Here is a 17,840-nt window from a genome sequence, read left to right as displayed (position 1 = left end):
GTCAGTAAGTTGGCATGCAGTGTAACTGGATTTTTCTCCTGATTATCTCTGTATAACTGTGCTCAGTTTTGTCTTCTGTAAGTACATTTGTCCTGAGTTCGCAGCAATTACATTTCAGCTGTTTCCTCTTTTGCTGACTATTCAGTTAGTATTCAGATCAGTCCTAAAGTGGAATGCTTAATTTATACAGTACACATATACAAATACAAATTTGTTGCAGTCAAATCCTCTCATAGATTTTCTTAGGAGTAAGAGCAATGCATGAGATAAACCCCAGTATTTTCTGAGGCCTATTGCTTTTTGTACTTTCAAAGGATCATATTTTCTTTTAAAGTGATATCTTTAACCCATAGTCTTACACAGTTTTGGTTTTGTAGAAATTCAGACAGGTTCATTAAAATACCAGTTAGAAGAATGTGGTAAATGGCTGACATAACAATGGGTCATGAAACAATTTTAGCAAAGAGTAACTCAAATATTTAGTATGCTAAATAGCTAAATACAGCTGATTAATAAAAGAGTGGACATGAGGGATGAAAGCCTGAATTTTAGTTATTGAGCTTTCCTTCAAGCACAGAAATTAGTTCTGATTTGTATGTTAATTTAACTTTAACTTCTCTGTGTAAAAACAATAGTGTCATTTGGTAGTGAAGTACTTCTAACCATACACAGAAAATTATACTTGAATGTTCATCACTTCAAATTAGATCCTTTAATTTGCAAAAATCAACATGGAAAAGACAATATGTTTTTCTTGTGTGTGCTCAAAACATTTATAAAACAGTACTACTCACTACTTTGTCTACTGCCACTAGATGACTAAAGAATTGTGTGCAAAAGAATTGTGTGACTTTTATAGCAGAAACTTAATGAAGCTTCATTTTGGGTAATTATATGTATTTTTCACATATTTCAGGAACATCATAGGAAAAATCTTTTACCAAAGTATTTATGTTGCTCCTTTGTGTGAGGAAAAAGTTTTCATTTTAACACAACAATATAAAGTGAAATTACAAACTTAGATTTGGTATTAATTTCCTCTGATGTTATTCTGTGTTAAAACTCCTCAATTCTGACTTTACTGACACTTCTGCACTTAAATCAGCTCTATTTGTGAGATATATGGTGGTATACCCAGGCATAAAAGGACAATTTCCATGTATGCCTGAAAGTAAACAACCTGCATTCTCTTATGCTCTTTATTTGGTTTTCTGTGCTTGGGATCAGAAAGATCATGCTTTATGTAATCCAGATTTTCCTTTGAAAAATGGGGATAATACCTAGATATGTTTTAAAATATGAGACTCATAATAAATAAACACATCCACTGATTTCTTTGTTATGTGCACAAAATGTGATGATCCTCCATTTAGAATTAGGTAAGGTGGGTTAATTTGTTTTGAAAAGCATACAGTGCTTATTATATAGGAGGTACAACTCTGCTAGGAACACTGGTGTAAATCCTTACTAAGAACCACAGGATTGGCAGGGAGGTGAATGTTTTCAAGCTGTGCTGTGGTTAACCTTGGTGCAGATTTGTCCAGGGTGTTTTTAGTCATTTCAAATATCACAGGTGTTGGAGACACACCAATCTCAGCAGGCAGTATATTCCAGTACTTCATAATCCTTTCTACTACAAATATTTTCCTAATACAGGAGCTCTTCTTGCAAAAAACAAAAACCCCAAACCCACCACCTTTTTTTAAAAATCTTATTGTCTTGTACAATAGGGACATGGAAGATTATTCATTTTTCCTTCACTGCAGCCTTTCTATGCCTTTCTTGTCTCAGCCTAGAGTTTTCTTAATTATCACATACATTGGACTGGGACAGAGCATGTTCCATTTATAATATCTCCCAAGAATATGTCTTTTGGTTTTTTGAATATGATACGAGGGAGGTTTTGGCAAATGAATGTAGCCATGGAAAGTCTTATTCATTCAGCAAGTCAGATACAGAGGGATACTGAATTTTAATATATCAGTAATATATGACTCATTTGAAATACATTTTTGTTCTGAATCTAATTATTTCTTATTGCTTAGCCTGGAAGGAAAATGGGACTTCTACCAAAGGTTAAAATTGGTAAGATATAAATTGAATTTGCATTCTGTTACATTTTTTGTATTGCCAAGGAAATATAAATAGCATTTAAGTAAATGCATGTATCTAGCACTTTTAAATTATTTTCTATTAACACTCAAATGTCCTCCCATAAATGCAGATCTGTACTCTAGTGAAGTACAGATGACAGTAGCAGGACTTTATGGCAGTGGAAGCAAACAAATTTTTATTGCTCAATACTTCAGAAAATTACAAACAAGTAGAAATTTTATTAAAATGAGTGGATAAATTGCTAGTGAAAAATATCATCAATGTGTATTTTATTTAAATTATAAATAATAAACATCAGTTCTATTCACAAGTTTACATTATTGAGCTCAACTGCTTTGAATTTTACCACAAATTGCAGAGTGTTGTGCATTTTACTTCAGGTCAGAAACTGTAATAAATTACTCATTCTGTTTTGCAGTTCAGAGGATATATAAAATATAATTTGCTGGAAAGGAATGAGAAAAAGGCCAGTGGAAGATGGCTCTACAATAGATCCATTATAATATCTAAATATTAAAGGTTATTATACAGAAGTGGAACATGTGGGTGCAGACCGACAAGGAAAAAAAGACATATAAGGTAGCTGGTCTGCATAAGACAAAAAAATACATAATATAAAATCTGAAGTTATGCTGTGTAAATTAAATGTCCAACAATTTATCTAGCTGTCTTTTTGCAAGATGCCATCCCCTGGTTGGGCTGTGACAACTTGATGTCATGAGTGCCTGGAGAGACAGGTGCCAGTGTTCTGTGCTAGGACTGGTGGTGCTGGTACTCTTCTCCCAAGACTGAGCAGTGATGCTGGTTGGGAGGTGTTAGGGAAATAGAGTGCATGTCAGAAGTACAGGGTGGGAAGAGTTGGGATGCTTTTCTGGGAGGTGAAGAGTGCAGTGATAGGGTTAAAACAGGAGGGATCACAGTCTTAGCTTTGATTAGATGGAATGCACGATGAGAGGTGAGGATGGTGTGAAAATCAAATTAAGAAAGCCAGAAGACAAACTGGTATCTTAAAATACTTAAAATTTTAGTCTGCCTAGATTAGGCTGGCTAAAGATGTGCTGTTTCTGGAATGTATCAGGGCATTCTCAGGGAATAATAGTCTCAAATTCTGTCCATTCTTAATAGCAGTTGCAGTGGTTGGTTTGACTTCCATGATTAGGTTAGAATGCATATAACTGAGTCATTTTTTAATTGTGTACATTTATATTGTGTACACTTTTATAGACATTTTGGATCAACCAAGTCACCTAAACACATATTTCTGGTACAATTCAGCATGCCTTGAGACATGTGCTGAGAGCTAGGGCTGTGGAACTTTGGGACAAGCTGCAAAATAATGGCTTTATTTGTGTGTAAAGTGCAGGGGGAACAAAAATTATTACAGAAAAGCAGGAAGCCTACTGAACAGCTTCAATTTTTTATTTAAAAGGTTGCAGCTCCCTTGATCCAGAGGGAATTGCAAATCTGTGTGGTTGTCACCTGTGTGATTTCTTTTTCTTGAGCTGTCACTATTTTATTCAGTATGGGAAATGCAGAAAGAGCTCTTCTCTTTAGAAGACAGAGCAGAGGTTTGCTCTGGCTGAGTGCCTGACCATTTGCTGCAGAAAGGCAGAGCTCTTCCTCTCTTCCTTTGTCCCTCTGTGAATCCTCATGTTCTCTTTTTTGTGGATCCAGAATGTAGATACAGTCTCCTTCAACAGGAGATCATTATTGGGTGTTGTCTCCTCCAGGCCAAATATGTGTTTGCTCTGAGCATTCACAGACTGTGGAAAATAAAGCATGCCTGGACTTTTCAAAGTTCTGGAACTTATGATTAGTGGCCTTTATTGTCTCTGGCACTGTAGATTATGTTTGGTGATGGATCATTTCAAAATTACAGGCTATTTAGTAAATATAATTATTAGCACACTATCATTTATTGAAGCTTTCTGTTCTGCTCCTATGCCAAACAAAATTGTGAGTTTTTACTTATGGCTGGACCAGGGCCAGATGTAAACCATTTGGTTGGTAAATGACAGTTTCCTGAAAAAGGTCAGTGGTACCACAGTACCCTGATGTTGACTTATTGACAGAAAATGATTGCTGTGTTTTAAAGGTGGTTGCTGTGGTCTTGATACTGAATTTTAAATTAGGTAGAGTTTTGAAGTTTAGGAAGTCATCCACATGTCCAAATTAAACAGACTTTTGGTTACAGAAGCCCATGATGGATCCAGCTATATTTATCATGGATGCAGGTCTTTGAAAAAATGCACAAGAAGAATTTGCTATCAAAAAGGCCTACACATTTTTATACCTTGAAAAACCTTTGTAAACCCCAACTACATTCTGAATCAGCTAAAATTCTTTAAAATGAACGTGGCTATAGGAAGTTCCAAAAATTCTATGGTAAAAACACAAAGCCAGAAAATCTGGAAGAAGTAAAGAAGACAGCTTGTTGAACATACTTTGAGAAGCAGGCAAATTACCTGAATTGTATTACCAAAGAAATTAAATGCTGGTGGGAAAAGACACATTATCAGTAATTTTCCTACTGATTTTTCCATTTCTATCTAATAAATTTATAGTTTATGGAAAGTTGTGTTGCTAATATGGAAATACCCTTATATAAACCAAAGTGGCATCTTTGCTGTGTTTTCATTCTGATATCTTACTATTAACTTACATATCTTAAATGCAAAGTTCTTTGGAAATGTTTAAGAAAAAATTATCTTCAGTGACAGGATTTGGGATAAAATTAGAAAGTGTTTTTTTAATTTTTGTTATCAGCCAATTACCATATCAAGTTTAAACTGCTGCCATTAGTGTATTATTGTGCAGTTATAAAAGTAATTACATTACAAGCATGAAGTTTTGCTGATATAAAAGTTGCTTTAGGAAAAGTGATGAAGGATGTTATTAACTGTGTTCCTTTCTGGTTTCTTCTGCATGCTAGAATCGCAGATTTTAAGTGTTGCATATGAGATGTTTCAGATGGCGTAATTCAGTACTGCAAATGGTTGTGGGTATGCAACATTTTAGCATATAAACATGTAGAAAATATTATGCAGAAGTGACATCCATGTGTGTTGTGTTAGAATCTTTGAGGCTGCTATTCTTTTCACTAGCCTAGCTTTAAGCTATCAGTAAATGCTGCCTTGCTAGGAGCCCCATGGGCCTTCTCCAAATCAGTTCTCAGCCTTACTAACAGGGAGTATGCTCCAATTCCTTAGCCATCTTTTTGCCCGTTGTTGGACTTTCTCCAGTGTGTCCATGTCTCGTGTACTGGGAAGCCCAGAACTGGACAGTACTCCAGGTATGGCCTCACTTGTGCTGAAGGGAAAAATCATCTCTCTGGACCTCTTGGCAGCACTCCTAATGCAGCCCAGGATACCACCCATCTTCTTTTGGCAAGGGCACATCACAGGCTCAGGTTTTACCCGGTGTTTAGCAGGACCTGCAGGTCCTGTTCTGACAGCATGTTTTCAAGCTGGGCTGCCCCTAAAGTTCTGGTGCCTTGAGTTGTCCCTTCCCAGATGCCAGATTTTGCATTTCCTGAACTTCAAAGGTTCCTGTCAACCCCTTTCTCCCGCCTGTCAAGGTCCCTCTGGATGGCAGAGGGACCCTGAATGACCCTCTGGTGTATCAGACACTGCTCCCAGTTCAGCGTCTTCTGCAGCCCTGCTGAGAGTACTCTCTGTCTCATTGTCCAGGTCATTGATGAAGATGTTAAACAGGACTCGCCCCAATACTGACCCCTGGGCTATACTGTTAGCTACTGACCTCCAACAAGAGTCTCACTGACAAAATAAAACCCCAAACCAAACAACAACAACAACAACAACAAACAAGCTAAAAAAACCCCAAAAACTAACCGTGGTCCTACATTAATGTGGTGTTCACAAATACTCAGTACTTGATTCTATTGCCAAATCAAGGTCCTTCTAGATGTAAAAAAGCATCTTAGTCCTTCCTCATTCTGTGCATGTAAGTACATGTGACTGAGGGTTTGGAGGTTAATTCCCTTTGTGACAGCATTTTGCAATAGTTTCAGGTCAGTAATATTTTTCTCACTATGGTTGTATGCTCCACTAAGCAGAGAAGTGGGCAGGAAAGCTAAAAACCTTTGTGATCAGTGTGAGAGGTTTAGTCCTAGTGTGAAAGAGTACTTGATTTGTAAGGAATCACCTGCATCCCAACTGTTACTCATCTATTTTATCATGAAGAGTCTGAAAACATCTTGGAAGTGTTTTCATGAGAAGAAAAACTAGGCAAGATCCCAAACATTTTTGATTCCTGGCACAGTATTTCTGAAGCAGGAGAATGTTACTGATTGACTCTTTTCTAGCCTACACTTTAACTGAATTCAAATGCATAAAAAGAAAATGAAAATGTTTTTATTTTCAAAATAAAAAGTGGGGGTTTTATATTTTGAGACTATAATGCATTTATTATTTAATTGGATAATACGTTATTGAAATTGTTGATGCAGCTTATAGCAATTTGACTGATTTCTTTTGCTTTAGAAAATGACTAGTTATAGGTGAGAACAATTTTGTCTCTAGATTGGTGATGAAAAAGAAAAGCTGGCTAAGGAAAAAAAAAGGATTTTGGTCATGGTTTTGGCTTTTATATCACAGGATAAAATAACATTCTCAATGATACCAGAATGCAAATTGTTTAGTGACAGAATTTAATCCAGCATCATAATGAATTTTGGGACCTAATAAAGAAAGCAAGGCAAAATAAACCATACACAGCCACATCACCTCCTTTATGGGTGTTGTACTTAAAAATGTTAAATCCTTCTATGATTGCTTTCCTAATGTATTTGGGTACAAAACTAAAATCATCATAAGGTTTCTTGTGTCTAGAGCTAAAAAAAAAGTAAAAAATGGTTGTGATAGAATTACATTTTGTGTACAAATGGCCTTCACTGTCACATTATTTAACTGATTCATATCTAGTGTTGATTATATCTGTTGGAGTGTTGATTGTCATCCATTTTCATTTATCTTACTAAATTCAATTCTTGTCTCTACAAATCTTACATTTTCCATTTTTGTAGATAATTAATGTTTTCTGTAGGCTCAAAATCAAACATTTTGTCTATTTACATCTACTGAGTGCTATTTTAAACTAGTTGTTATGAATCATACATGACAGTCTAAAGGGGCTTTTAGAAAACATTGATTTTAAAGCTGTTTCTTCCAGCTTTGAAGATACACAATAGGTTTTTTTAAGCATGAAATGCATTTTAATCAGTATGCTATTGATATTTAGATTAACTACATATGTTTTTATGTTGAAACTCACTGGCTAGCTATATTGATTATATTGCCTACTTGTGCCATTCTTTTTACGTATTTGTGGATGGTTTAATGTTGCTGCAAAACTATCTATTTTCTTTTAGAGATTGAAAATCATATTGAGATTCTTTTCCTTTGACATTTTTTCAGCTAACAAACTGAGTTGAGCTGTCTGTTCAGTTATAGGCTACCTTTCCATTCGAAATTATCCAAGCTACAGCTCTGACCTCATCTTTCCAAATAAATCCAAGATTACACAGATTTTGGCAACATGCCTTTATTGTTAATGTTAAAAAAGCAATTATTTTAACTGTGGGTTAGGTCTGTTTTTCTTACTAAACATGTTTGTGGGGTTTTCTTAATAAATTAAATATCTGCAATTTTAAAGAATTGGCTTTGTGTACTCTTTATTTTGGCCTGTGGTGCTTTCATGAAATAGTAGTCTTTGTCTAATATCTGCTTGTGAATGTTAATATGATTCCAGCTCAGACTGTCTTTGGCAAATCAGTGTGTTACTGTGCCAGAGAATATGAGTGTATGAGATGCATGGGTTATGGCTCAGCTGTTTGTGGTAGTCCTCCACCTACTCAGTGATCCTGGAGAATCATTTGTCTTCCATGTGTGATGGGAACTGCCTTTAAATGCTGCCATTAGTATTCATAGTGCAGGAGCGAAAATTTCCTCAGAAGCTTTTGAAGTGTTTTATTTCCAGTATTGACAGACATATCTATTTTTCCTCTATTCTGTCATGGAAAACATGGCACAAAATTATCTTCTCTGTGTTTCACGTGGCTGTGTAGAGAGAGGGGCACTGCCTCTGTTGAGGACTGTAGTTCATCCTTTAAGGCACTCCTAAGGACACTGCACTGCATGTCAGGAAGACAAGGCAATTGTCTTCATGCAATTGTATCATGCAATTAATTCCTGCCTATGGACAGAGAAAGAAGGGAAATCAAGAGAGAAGTTACTGAAAGAAGAGACCTAAAGAGCATATAAAAGAAGAGGAAGGCTCATGATTTTCTTTTAGATATGGAAGCTCTTCTGGGACCTTTTTGATTAAACAATACAGAAACATAGAGATGTCAGGATTAAATTGTGTTTTGTGGCTATGGGGTTTGATGGAGGTTGTACTTTACAGTACATTTTTGAGAAGCTCAGAGAAATGGCACTTTACCCTGTAATGCTGAAGTTTTTATCAGTTGTTAGTCATTTCCCCTATATGTATGTTTATTAGATATCTTATTTTCTTTTTTCTTGTGCTGCCTCCTTCTGCACTACCATCATAACTCCTGTATGCTTTTTCTGTTCATAGAGTCTTTTCTCAAACAGTATAAGTCATTGTCAGGGGATCATGCTAACCTATATTATCCTTGCCCCAACCTCCTATTTCTATTATTGTGTTCTTACATTATTTGTAGTTGCAATTACTGCAATTATTATTGTCTATTCTGCCACATCCTCAGCGGGGGTGTCTCTTTGGGAATCCCCAGGGCCTTAGAACAAGAGCAATTAGGCCACTCCATGTGGTCTTCAGTCTTATCCCACTGCTTTTTCAACTGGTACTTTTTACTGACCTGAGAGATCAGGGATCTCTCACACATATCTTGTCTTATATTTTTCTTTTTTCTTAAATTCTTCTCCACGATTGCCTTTTCTACCCAGACTTAGCCTGCCTCAAGCTAGTGTTTTTTCCCAGCACTGACTCTTTGCAGAAATTAACATCACTTGGTCTATAAATGCATATTTTCCTACTCAGATTTTCACCATTGGCTGTGCTGCCAATAACAGATGTTCTGCTGCGGTTTTATTGCCTGTCCTTTTCAATCATACCCAGTGGTTCTGTATTGAGATAATTCTCCAGAATTTGAGAGGAGGAGGACAACATTACTTACTTGCTACTATTTGTGGCAGATTTTTTTTTTTACTTTCAGCACTTTCAAGTTTCCAGAATATGCCCTATTTAGTGAATGTTACTGGCAAATGGGATTTTCTTCTCTGTTCTGTCTTATCAGGATTAACCTTTAACAGTGAAGATAATTCATAAGATATTTCCAGGAACAGGGATGAGTCAGATACTGTTGTATTTTTGCTATAAAGTTTTTGAAGGATATTGTGGAAGAAATGGTTAAACACCCAGTTTGTCAGCAAACACCATTAAATAAATTCATATCTGAATAATGGAGGACCTAATAGAATGCAAATAATAATGAGATGTGTTTGCTTTGAGATTCTTTGGCATTCCTACCACCCTTAACATCTCCTGATTTTTTCCTTTATGTTGTTCTTTTATTTCATGTTAGCACTAAAGCACTGAGTGCTTTGTCTTGTAGAACAAAATGAGCCAACTTTGGGATTCATGGTTAAAGCACCAGACGAATGCAAAAACACCATAATTGTCTCAAAATCTTTAAAGGAGGAAAGTTTCTCCATGGAGTCTCCCAGAACTTCTTCCATGATAGTCAAGAGAAATTTTAAGTTTTGGCCCTGAATTTCTACTCTGCGCGTACACATTTCTTAGTGATCTAAGTATATTGTACAGCTAGGAATTTTATCTTTAGAGATCTCATCTATTTAGCTGAGGCATTTGTACTGCCCTGTTACTGTAGTGTTAGAATGATCATAGGTTTTAATCAATGTGTATTCACATAGATAGTTGTTTGACAAGGAGGTGCTGTAACATGCATTTTACAAGTGAGCTGAAAGAGTCAACTTAGAGAATGTCCCACACTTCTGAGCTTTCAAAAGCATCCTTACCTTCAGTTTGGGTGGGCACTGATATGCTGGATGCAGACCACAGCATCCTTCACGTGGTCTTCGTCATCTGGAAGTGATGGCACGTAATCTGGGTCAAACTGATACAACAACAACCTAAAATTCTTCCTAGAAAGATTTCAGCTCTGCTTGCCTCAAAAACCAAACAAGGCAATTATGAGTATGTGGACCTGGATCTTGGGAAGCAACCATGTCTTGGCTAATTATTGTTTCAAGGCACCGCAGGTATGGAAGAGGCAGAGGCTCAGTTATTCATTCAAGACTGAGAAGGAACACTGGGAAATCAGCAAGTGAAACCCACCTTCTGTGTTTGAATCCTAATTAGTATAACAACTGCTGTTCCTCTTTTTCTAGAATTGTATTTAAGGTTGGTCTTAAGTTTGGTTTTTTTGGTCTACAATAAAAAAACAGGAAGTCGATATAAAAATCTTAGAAACGTTTTCTGGGAATATTTCAGGAAACTGATAGATACAAAGAACTGTCAATACATTCAAGGAAAATGGGTCTTGGTCACAATCCTGCAGTTATTTCTGCGTGAACATAAACTGTGTTCATACATACAGCTTCTTTCCACCATATTATGAACATTTATGTCTATCGATTTTTTCTGTATAGTTTCAAATATTTGCCAAAGTATTTCACAAGAGTGTCCAGAACAAATTGTCAAAAACAATTACTAGATGAAGGATGCTGTTGAACTAATGTCATTCTGTAGTTATTATTAGCAAAATACAGACATCTTTGTAGGCAGATAGTCCTACAAACCAACAGAATGATTAGAACAAATGTAAACAGCAAGTTTTTCTTTCTCAAAGTATCAGATATTTAAACCTACTGAGGGAAAGGGTTCCCTTATTAACCTATCACAGTGACAATTACACCATGCTTCTTTACTGTCTGAACTGTTTGCTCTTTGTGTCGTTCCCATTCCTCATCGTCTTTGTCCAGATCAAAAGTTTCTGGATAAACAGGAAGCTTGTCTTTTGGGCATTCCTCATAATAACTTCGAACATATTTTCCAACAGACCATCCTTTGTATTCCTCAGGCATCTTGCATTCTAGGCCATTGTAGTGAACGTTGTAGTGGTGCTTCAGCCAGTAGAAAAGATAATGTATGTTGTAATCACATCTCCAAGGATTCTCTCTCAGCCACAGTATTTTCAGAAAGTAAAGATCTTCCAGTACTCCATATTCAAAATTCTGCAAGCTGTTGTTTGAAAGATCCAGCTCCTCTAAGTTATTGAGGCCTGAGAAAGCAGCTAATCAATAGAAAAATAGTTATTGGTACCTTATAAAGTTAACTTAGAAAAAACCATTCATATATGTGACAGGAAAAACATTCATATCTAGAAGGGAAAAAACATTTTTATAATTTTTCAGCTACTGTGTTTTTTGGTTTTATTTTGGCTAGAGGCTATAAAAGGATTTCTCAAACACTGAATTTTAAAATATGGCACATGCCTTCAGAAGTGAAATATTAGGGGAAATTTGCAGTGCTGGCAAAGCTATAAAACACTTCATGAGTCTGCCTGAGTGTAGAATAGAGACAGTGGAGGTGAATGAATGCCTGACTTGCTCATGGTATCCTACTGTTATTGTCATGATACAGAAGTAGGAATATGGAAACTTATTATCAGACAATGTGCAGGGCCACAGGTTTGTGTGTGTGTATGGGTGTTTGTGTGCCTCACAAACAAATCAAATTAATGTTTTAAGATTTGGAATGCAGTAAACATGGAGCTTCATAATAATGCTTGTGAGTTACATTTCAGAGAGAAGTTCTTACTTTTTGCAAGGACACTGTTTCATTTAGTAACAGAAGTCTTAATTTAAATAAATCAACTGTGTAATGTTAAACCTCACAGGTACCATTTTACTGACAGTAACACTTTCTGAGGCTGTTTAATTGCTAAGATGGTACTAGATAAGGCTCTTTTTCTTGATGCATTTTCTCTCTCTTTCTCTCACCCAGTTTATCTCTGCTTTTGTAATTGAATCCAAATGAACATAGGCTATAAGCAAATTGCCAATAAGGGCACTTGAGTTCTAATAAAGTATTACTTAAAAGCAATTCTATGTAGTGATTTTTAACCAAAAAGTGTTTACATCCTTTAGGTTTGTCTGTTATTTTATCATACAATAAAATTGAAAAGTAGCCTCCTTATATGTAGTGTTTTCTTAGATGTGGCAAAGATATTTAAAAATCATTCAACTACTCAGAATTTTGGAAAACTGTTAACCTTCAGGTTCCAGAATTACCTTTTGCACTTGGTAAGAAAGGGCAACTGAAATGTGTCCTTCTCTATTGATTTTCATGATGAGTATATTTCAGTGCAAACCTTTACTCTATGAATTGAAACATACAAAAGATAAAATTTGCACCAACTTCTAGATTTTTAAATCCTCCCCCCCCTCCAGTTTATATCTGATAGAGACAGTATTTAATAAAAGAAAAATAATTTTTAATGAGTATTTAAAATTATTCTTACCAGGATCAATGTATGCTATTCCATTACTGTTTAGATTTAATATCTTCAGTTCACTGACATCTTCAAACTCCTTGGCTCGTAGCTGTCTAATTTTGTTGTTGGACAAATCAAGTTTAGCTATATCTGGAGGTATGTTACCCGGAACTTTCTTTAAATCTTAAAAAATGAAAAAGACATTATTTGTATCAGCTTTAGATTATTCTTAATGCTTAGGTATCACAGTTGCATGCCAGACAGAGTGTTGTCAGTCTACATTTTTCTTGTTTTCTTTCCCTTTCATTCCCTCTTCTAGCACCACCATGTTTTTTAAAGATTTGAATTTCATTCTTTCTTTACTTGTACCTTTACATTTCATGTGAAAATTGTTCTCTTCATTAGTACTTATAGTAAAACCTCTGTAGTTTATATTTTTAATTTAGTAGAACTAGACTATTCACATAGGAATAGGGTAAGTTGTACCCTATTTTATAGTAATATATTACTATATATTTATATTTTATACTAATATAAAAAAATGTGTGTGAAGGACTTGATTGCTTAAAGAAAAGAAACCAGAGTAACTATATGAAACACCAGCCAGGCAGCAAAGTGGCATTTTGTCTGCTTCTCTCTCCTACTTCTATCATTGGCAGTTCCAAAGTAGCCAAAGTAGTCATTGGTGTCTGTATCCTTACTGTGTTCCATGCAAAAGAACTCCAGAAAGAGCAGCTCCCACTCCAGTAGTAAGAGCCCATGCTTGAGAAGTGCAGTCTGTGGTTTGAACCCTCTCAGGGTAATGTTAACAAACCTAATCTCCAGGATTATTATATTTGCTCAGTGAGTGTTCTAATCCTGCACTGTCATAACCAGAAAAGCAGCAGTGTCTCTTGCTTGACCATCTTTGAATGAAAGCAAGTAGTTTCTGGATCTGTGCTGGAATCTGTGTGGTCAATGTACTTCTGAAGTTCTGAAGATATCTGATGACTCAGGTATTTTTGAGACTAAAGCAACATACCAGAGTCTTCCTGCCTTATATCTGATTATGAGCAGAGCTTTGATATTATAAATACTGAAATATTATAACTATTCCAGCCTGCTGTGGTTGGATTGCTTCCTGCTTCTGCAGATGTCAAAGTTCCAGGGCCTATTTATCACCAAATGAATGCAAATAATGCTTGAATTTAGAGACTTGGAGAGTTTGGCAGTACTAGAAAGGAGATTTTTTTTTTTCAGCTGTCCTTGAAAATACAAGTTTTTTGTAGAAATGCAAACAAATTGCTTAAGATTCCTTTTTTTTTTTTTTTTTGATAAAACAGAATCAAGGGCATAGAGTATTTCATTCTGGAGTACCACAGGGTCTGTCTTATCCCTGGTCTGATGAGGTATAAGTCAACTATTTTTTTTTAAAAAGAGAATATACACATGGATAAATGTGTTTTTAAGATTCGTGAGCTTTCTGACGGTAACTGAAAGCTCCTGTCTTGTTGTCCTGCCTCTTTAGACATACTTAGTAGTGGTAGAGCAAGTGCTTGTCATTCCATTCCCTCCATTGTAAAGGAATAATGGATTGCAGATTGTCATGTCATCTTCCTGGTTTGTTAACTGATGCACTTTTTTCTATTCTGAATTCTTGTCCACACAGATTTGGAGAAATGTTTGTGTTTTTCCTGGATTTTGTGTGCATTACACTCCTATTTCTGATGAAAATTCCAGTGAAATTGTGCATCTGCTGTGCAATATTCATATGCAAAGACATTAAATACAATGCTTTCATCAAAAGATTGCCATATGTTTAGAAATACCGAATATCCATGGGATATCTGCATCCAGCTGTCAAGCATATGCACAGTAGATCTAGTACTTCCAAAAATTATTGAAACATACTCAGTGTGTGTATTGAAACATACAGTGTGCTAGGCATGCAGGAAGTTCTGGATTGATATACTCAGTTCTTGACCTGAAGGAGGGAGACCCTGTTTCCTTTAGTACTCTCATGTAGAGGTTGAAATAACTTTATTCCTCCATAATTAATATTAAAGACAATAAACCATGCTTTCAAATACCATAAACCTCTTTGAAACTCCCATGAAGATCAAATCATGTTGAATGTTTCTATGACCTTAGAGAAAAAAGTACAATTTTTTTCCTCAGAAGTTTTTGGGTATATTTGTGTATTCAGCTCATCTCTTTGATACCACTAAGAGGGGAGAGCTGTAAAGTCAGTCTTTGCTTATATTAGGATTACAATTTATGCCTGGGCTTTGTTCAATAGCATTTTACTGGATAGTAAGAGTGATATAATTAAGATTCTATGAAGGAAAATTAAGATCATAATCTATAATCTAATAACTAAGATCTTATCTACAAGGAAAGCTAAGGTAGGTGAATATTAAAAATGATAAAAGCAGCATAAAGCATTAATTAAAAGATGTAGTAACTTCATGGTAAAAGAAAGAGAAAATTGAGCCAGACAGACAAGAAAAGAATTTACAGGGTGAAAAAAAAGTAAAGAACACAGACCATTTTTATGACATACATAGTAGATAAGCCAGGTAATCAAATACTGAAATGGTTAATCCTTGATATTTAGATATTATCTACTTATACTGAATTCTGAGCTTTTCTTTGGCATGAAGGTGCAAGAGTAAGGGCGCACTGAGGTTTTTACATAAAATCAAGTTGCTGTTAAAGCAGAGTTCAGCTGAATGAAACCTGCAGGCTAAGCTCTGCTAAAATTGGGGAAAAGGTCTCACAATGTTGGCTGCTTCAAGCAATGCTTCTTCTTTCAGAATTGTTATGTTTAAGAATTATTCTCCTTTAATTTTTTTTTGTTTGTTTGCTTTGTTTTGTCGTGGGATAAAATATGGGAAATATAAAGGACAAATAAATGTGCATTTTCGTGTTGATATATACCCCATCTGGTTTACCCTTAGGGCTTAACTGTGGCTCTTAGGGGCCTGAGAAAGATTTAGAGATGGAATAGATCCAAGTGTCTGAAAAACATTTCTTGAAGTCCCTTCAACTTTGAATTGTTTGCTGGGTGCTGGGAAGAAGAGCACAGAAGAGGTATTTCTTTATGAGCAAAACCATACAATTTCTTCCCTTAGTAGAAGAAATCTTGTGCAGCAAATGTGAGGATGCAAAGCCTTTCCTTTGCAGTCAGGTTCCTCTGGGCATTGAAAACACAGCTGGCTGCTCCAGTTGTGCTTCAGAGCTCACTTCTGTCAAAGTTATTGCTGTCTTTGTGTTTGTACAATGGAAGGAAGAAAAGACACTCTGTGCTTTTCTGTATCAGTTCAACAGTTTCAGAATTGCTGTAATCTGACTGATGTTTATAGTTGTACAATCAGACTAGTAACTTAAGTAATGTGCTTAGTTTCATTCTAGTTGATTTCTGTTAGATACATTACAGCACTAAGGAATATCTGTGGAATTTGGGCTGCAGAGCAGAGGGAAAATGCAGGAAGAATTCCTACTTATTGCTGATAGATACAAGAGAAAAGCAATTACCAATTTCAGTGTAAGTAAAGCTAGTACTATACTAAGCTCATTTCCAGTAAATAATGTGCAAATAAATGTGGAAAGGATTAACTAAATGGAATATTAAAATCATTCATTCAGTTATAATGACAGATACAAACCTTTTCTTCTGCAGTTCAGAGTTGTCACAGGAAACACATACATGTGGCACAAAGAGGAATCAAATTCTGGTTTGGCAGGTTCAGGCTTCTCCCGTTTTATGTTTTTGGGATCCTGCCTGTCCTCTTCACTACAAAGCTGATCAACTTTTATCTGCTTTAACTTCTGATTTTTCAGTTCTACTGGGTGCACACATTTGGCATAATTTCCCAAATTCCTGTTTGTTGGAACCTGTAGCATTGTAACAAGAGTTTCTAGCTCACAGCTGCAATGCCAGGGATTGTCATAGAGACGAAGGTAGTTTAGACTGGGTGTATAAATAAAAATCTCCTCAGATAAAATCTTAATTTGGTTATGCTGAAGTAAGAGTGTGGTAAGTTTATCCAAACCATAAAATGCCTCGCTCTCAATTTTTGATATGTCATTCTGCTGTAAATCCAGACTTTTCAGTACTTTATACTTAGAAAACATATTATTCTTTAATTTACGAATTCTGTTTCTTGCTAGCAACATGTGTTTTATATCCTCTGGCCAATCAGGTGCCACAAAAACCAATTTTCTTTCCTGACAGTCTAAGTATTTCTCATGAAGATAAGTGTAAATATCACATGTTAGGCCTTGGGCATTGCGCTTAACAGTGCTGGATGCTCTCCTTAAGATGTTTTCCCTTTCATTGTTTCTCAAACTCCTACTCCTTGTCCTCCTACAGTCAGATGCATTACAAAGAAGAACTAGTAATATAATAATAACTACTTGCATCCTGACATTCAGCTGGCCCCAGTTCTTTTCTGTGACAGCTGGAACACTTGAAATTTTTGGATAGTCCGAATCAGTGTTGTACAGATCTGAGGAGGCACAGCTGGGGTTGTGTGGGATCCCTGTGTTGGAAGAAAAGCAAAACATTAGAACAGATGAAATGGGCATTTCCAAGGAGGATTGTATACAATATGCAGTCAAGTACTCGATCATCACATTACTTGGAACTTCACAAATTGTTTAAAGATTTAGTGTCCCATCTCTTTTTGTTTGTTTGCTTTTACTGACTCTGGTCTATTGTTTTTCATTATGGTTAAAAATCAGGAAATATATGGACCAATTTCTCACTGATCTTTGTCAGGAGATTCTCATGTGTTCAGGAAACAGCATCAGGGTGGACCTTTTTGTATTCAAGTTAATCTTGGAAGATGAGCTCAAACAAGGAGTTTGAAGCTGGTCATTTCCAAATTCCTGAGTGCTGAACAACTGGAATATGTACAGGGCCAGACCAGAGAAAGCCATCCAGTGCCCACCAGACTCCCAGTTTTAGTTTATGCTCAAGGGTGGGCTTGTTTTCCAGTCATTTTCTCAGGATTGTTTACCCCAGTTTTTGGGGTTTTGTGCTTTCATCTCAGTAATTTGCTGTGACCGTGGCTCAGGATATTGGCCCAGATAGATTGAACCTGTATGAGGAATTCTTACATTTATGTCATACACTGAGAATTTGAACTGTTCACCTTTAATATGAGAGTTTTTTGGCTTGGTTGGGTTTGGTTTTGGGGTTTTTTTTTTGGTTGTTGGGTTT

The 17,840-nt window shown here is 36.0% G+C and overlaps 2 protein-coding genes across 2 annotated transcripts in view; one reads left to right on the top strand and one right to left on the bottom strand.

Moving 5' to 3' along the window:
* Positions 1 to 815: 815 nt before the first annotated feature.
* FBXL13 (F-box and leucine rich repeat protein 13) overlaps positions 816 to 17,840 on the top strand; it is a gene marked incomplete at both ends in the record, with an annotated part of 57,777 nt that continues 40,752 nt past the window's right edge. Inside the window, 2 exon segments of the mRNA XM_084206489.1 lie at positions 816 to 886; positions 2,539 to 2,595. Coding sequence (XP_084062615.1) covers positions 816 to 886; positions 2,539 to 2,595 — 128 coding nt within the window.
* On the bottom strand, positions 11,028 to 17,038 carry LRRC17 (leucine rich repeat containing 17; the record flags this gene model as incomplete). Its single annotated transcript, XM_084205408.1, has 3 exons — positions 11,028 to 11,431; positions 12,662 to 12,817; positions 16,282 to 17,038. The coding sequence occupies 3 exons, from the start codon at positions 17,036 to 17,038 to the stop codon at positions 11,028 to 11,030; spliced, it is 1,317 nt and encodes a 438-aa protein (XP_084061534.1).

This window comes from Fringilla coelebs, assembly GCF_963513975.1.
Source record: "Fringilla coelebs genome assembly, chromosome: 5".
NCBI lineage: Eukaryota > Metazoa > Chordata > Aves > Passeriformes > Fringillidae > Fringilla > Fringilla coelebs.
Note: the sequence above shows the minus strand (reverse complement) of the source record. Positions and strands in the feature narration are given on the sequence as shown.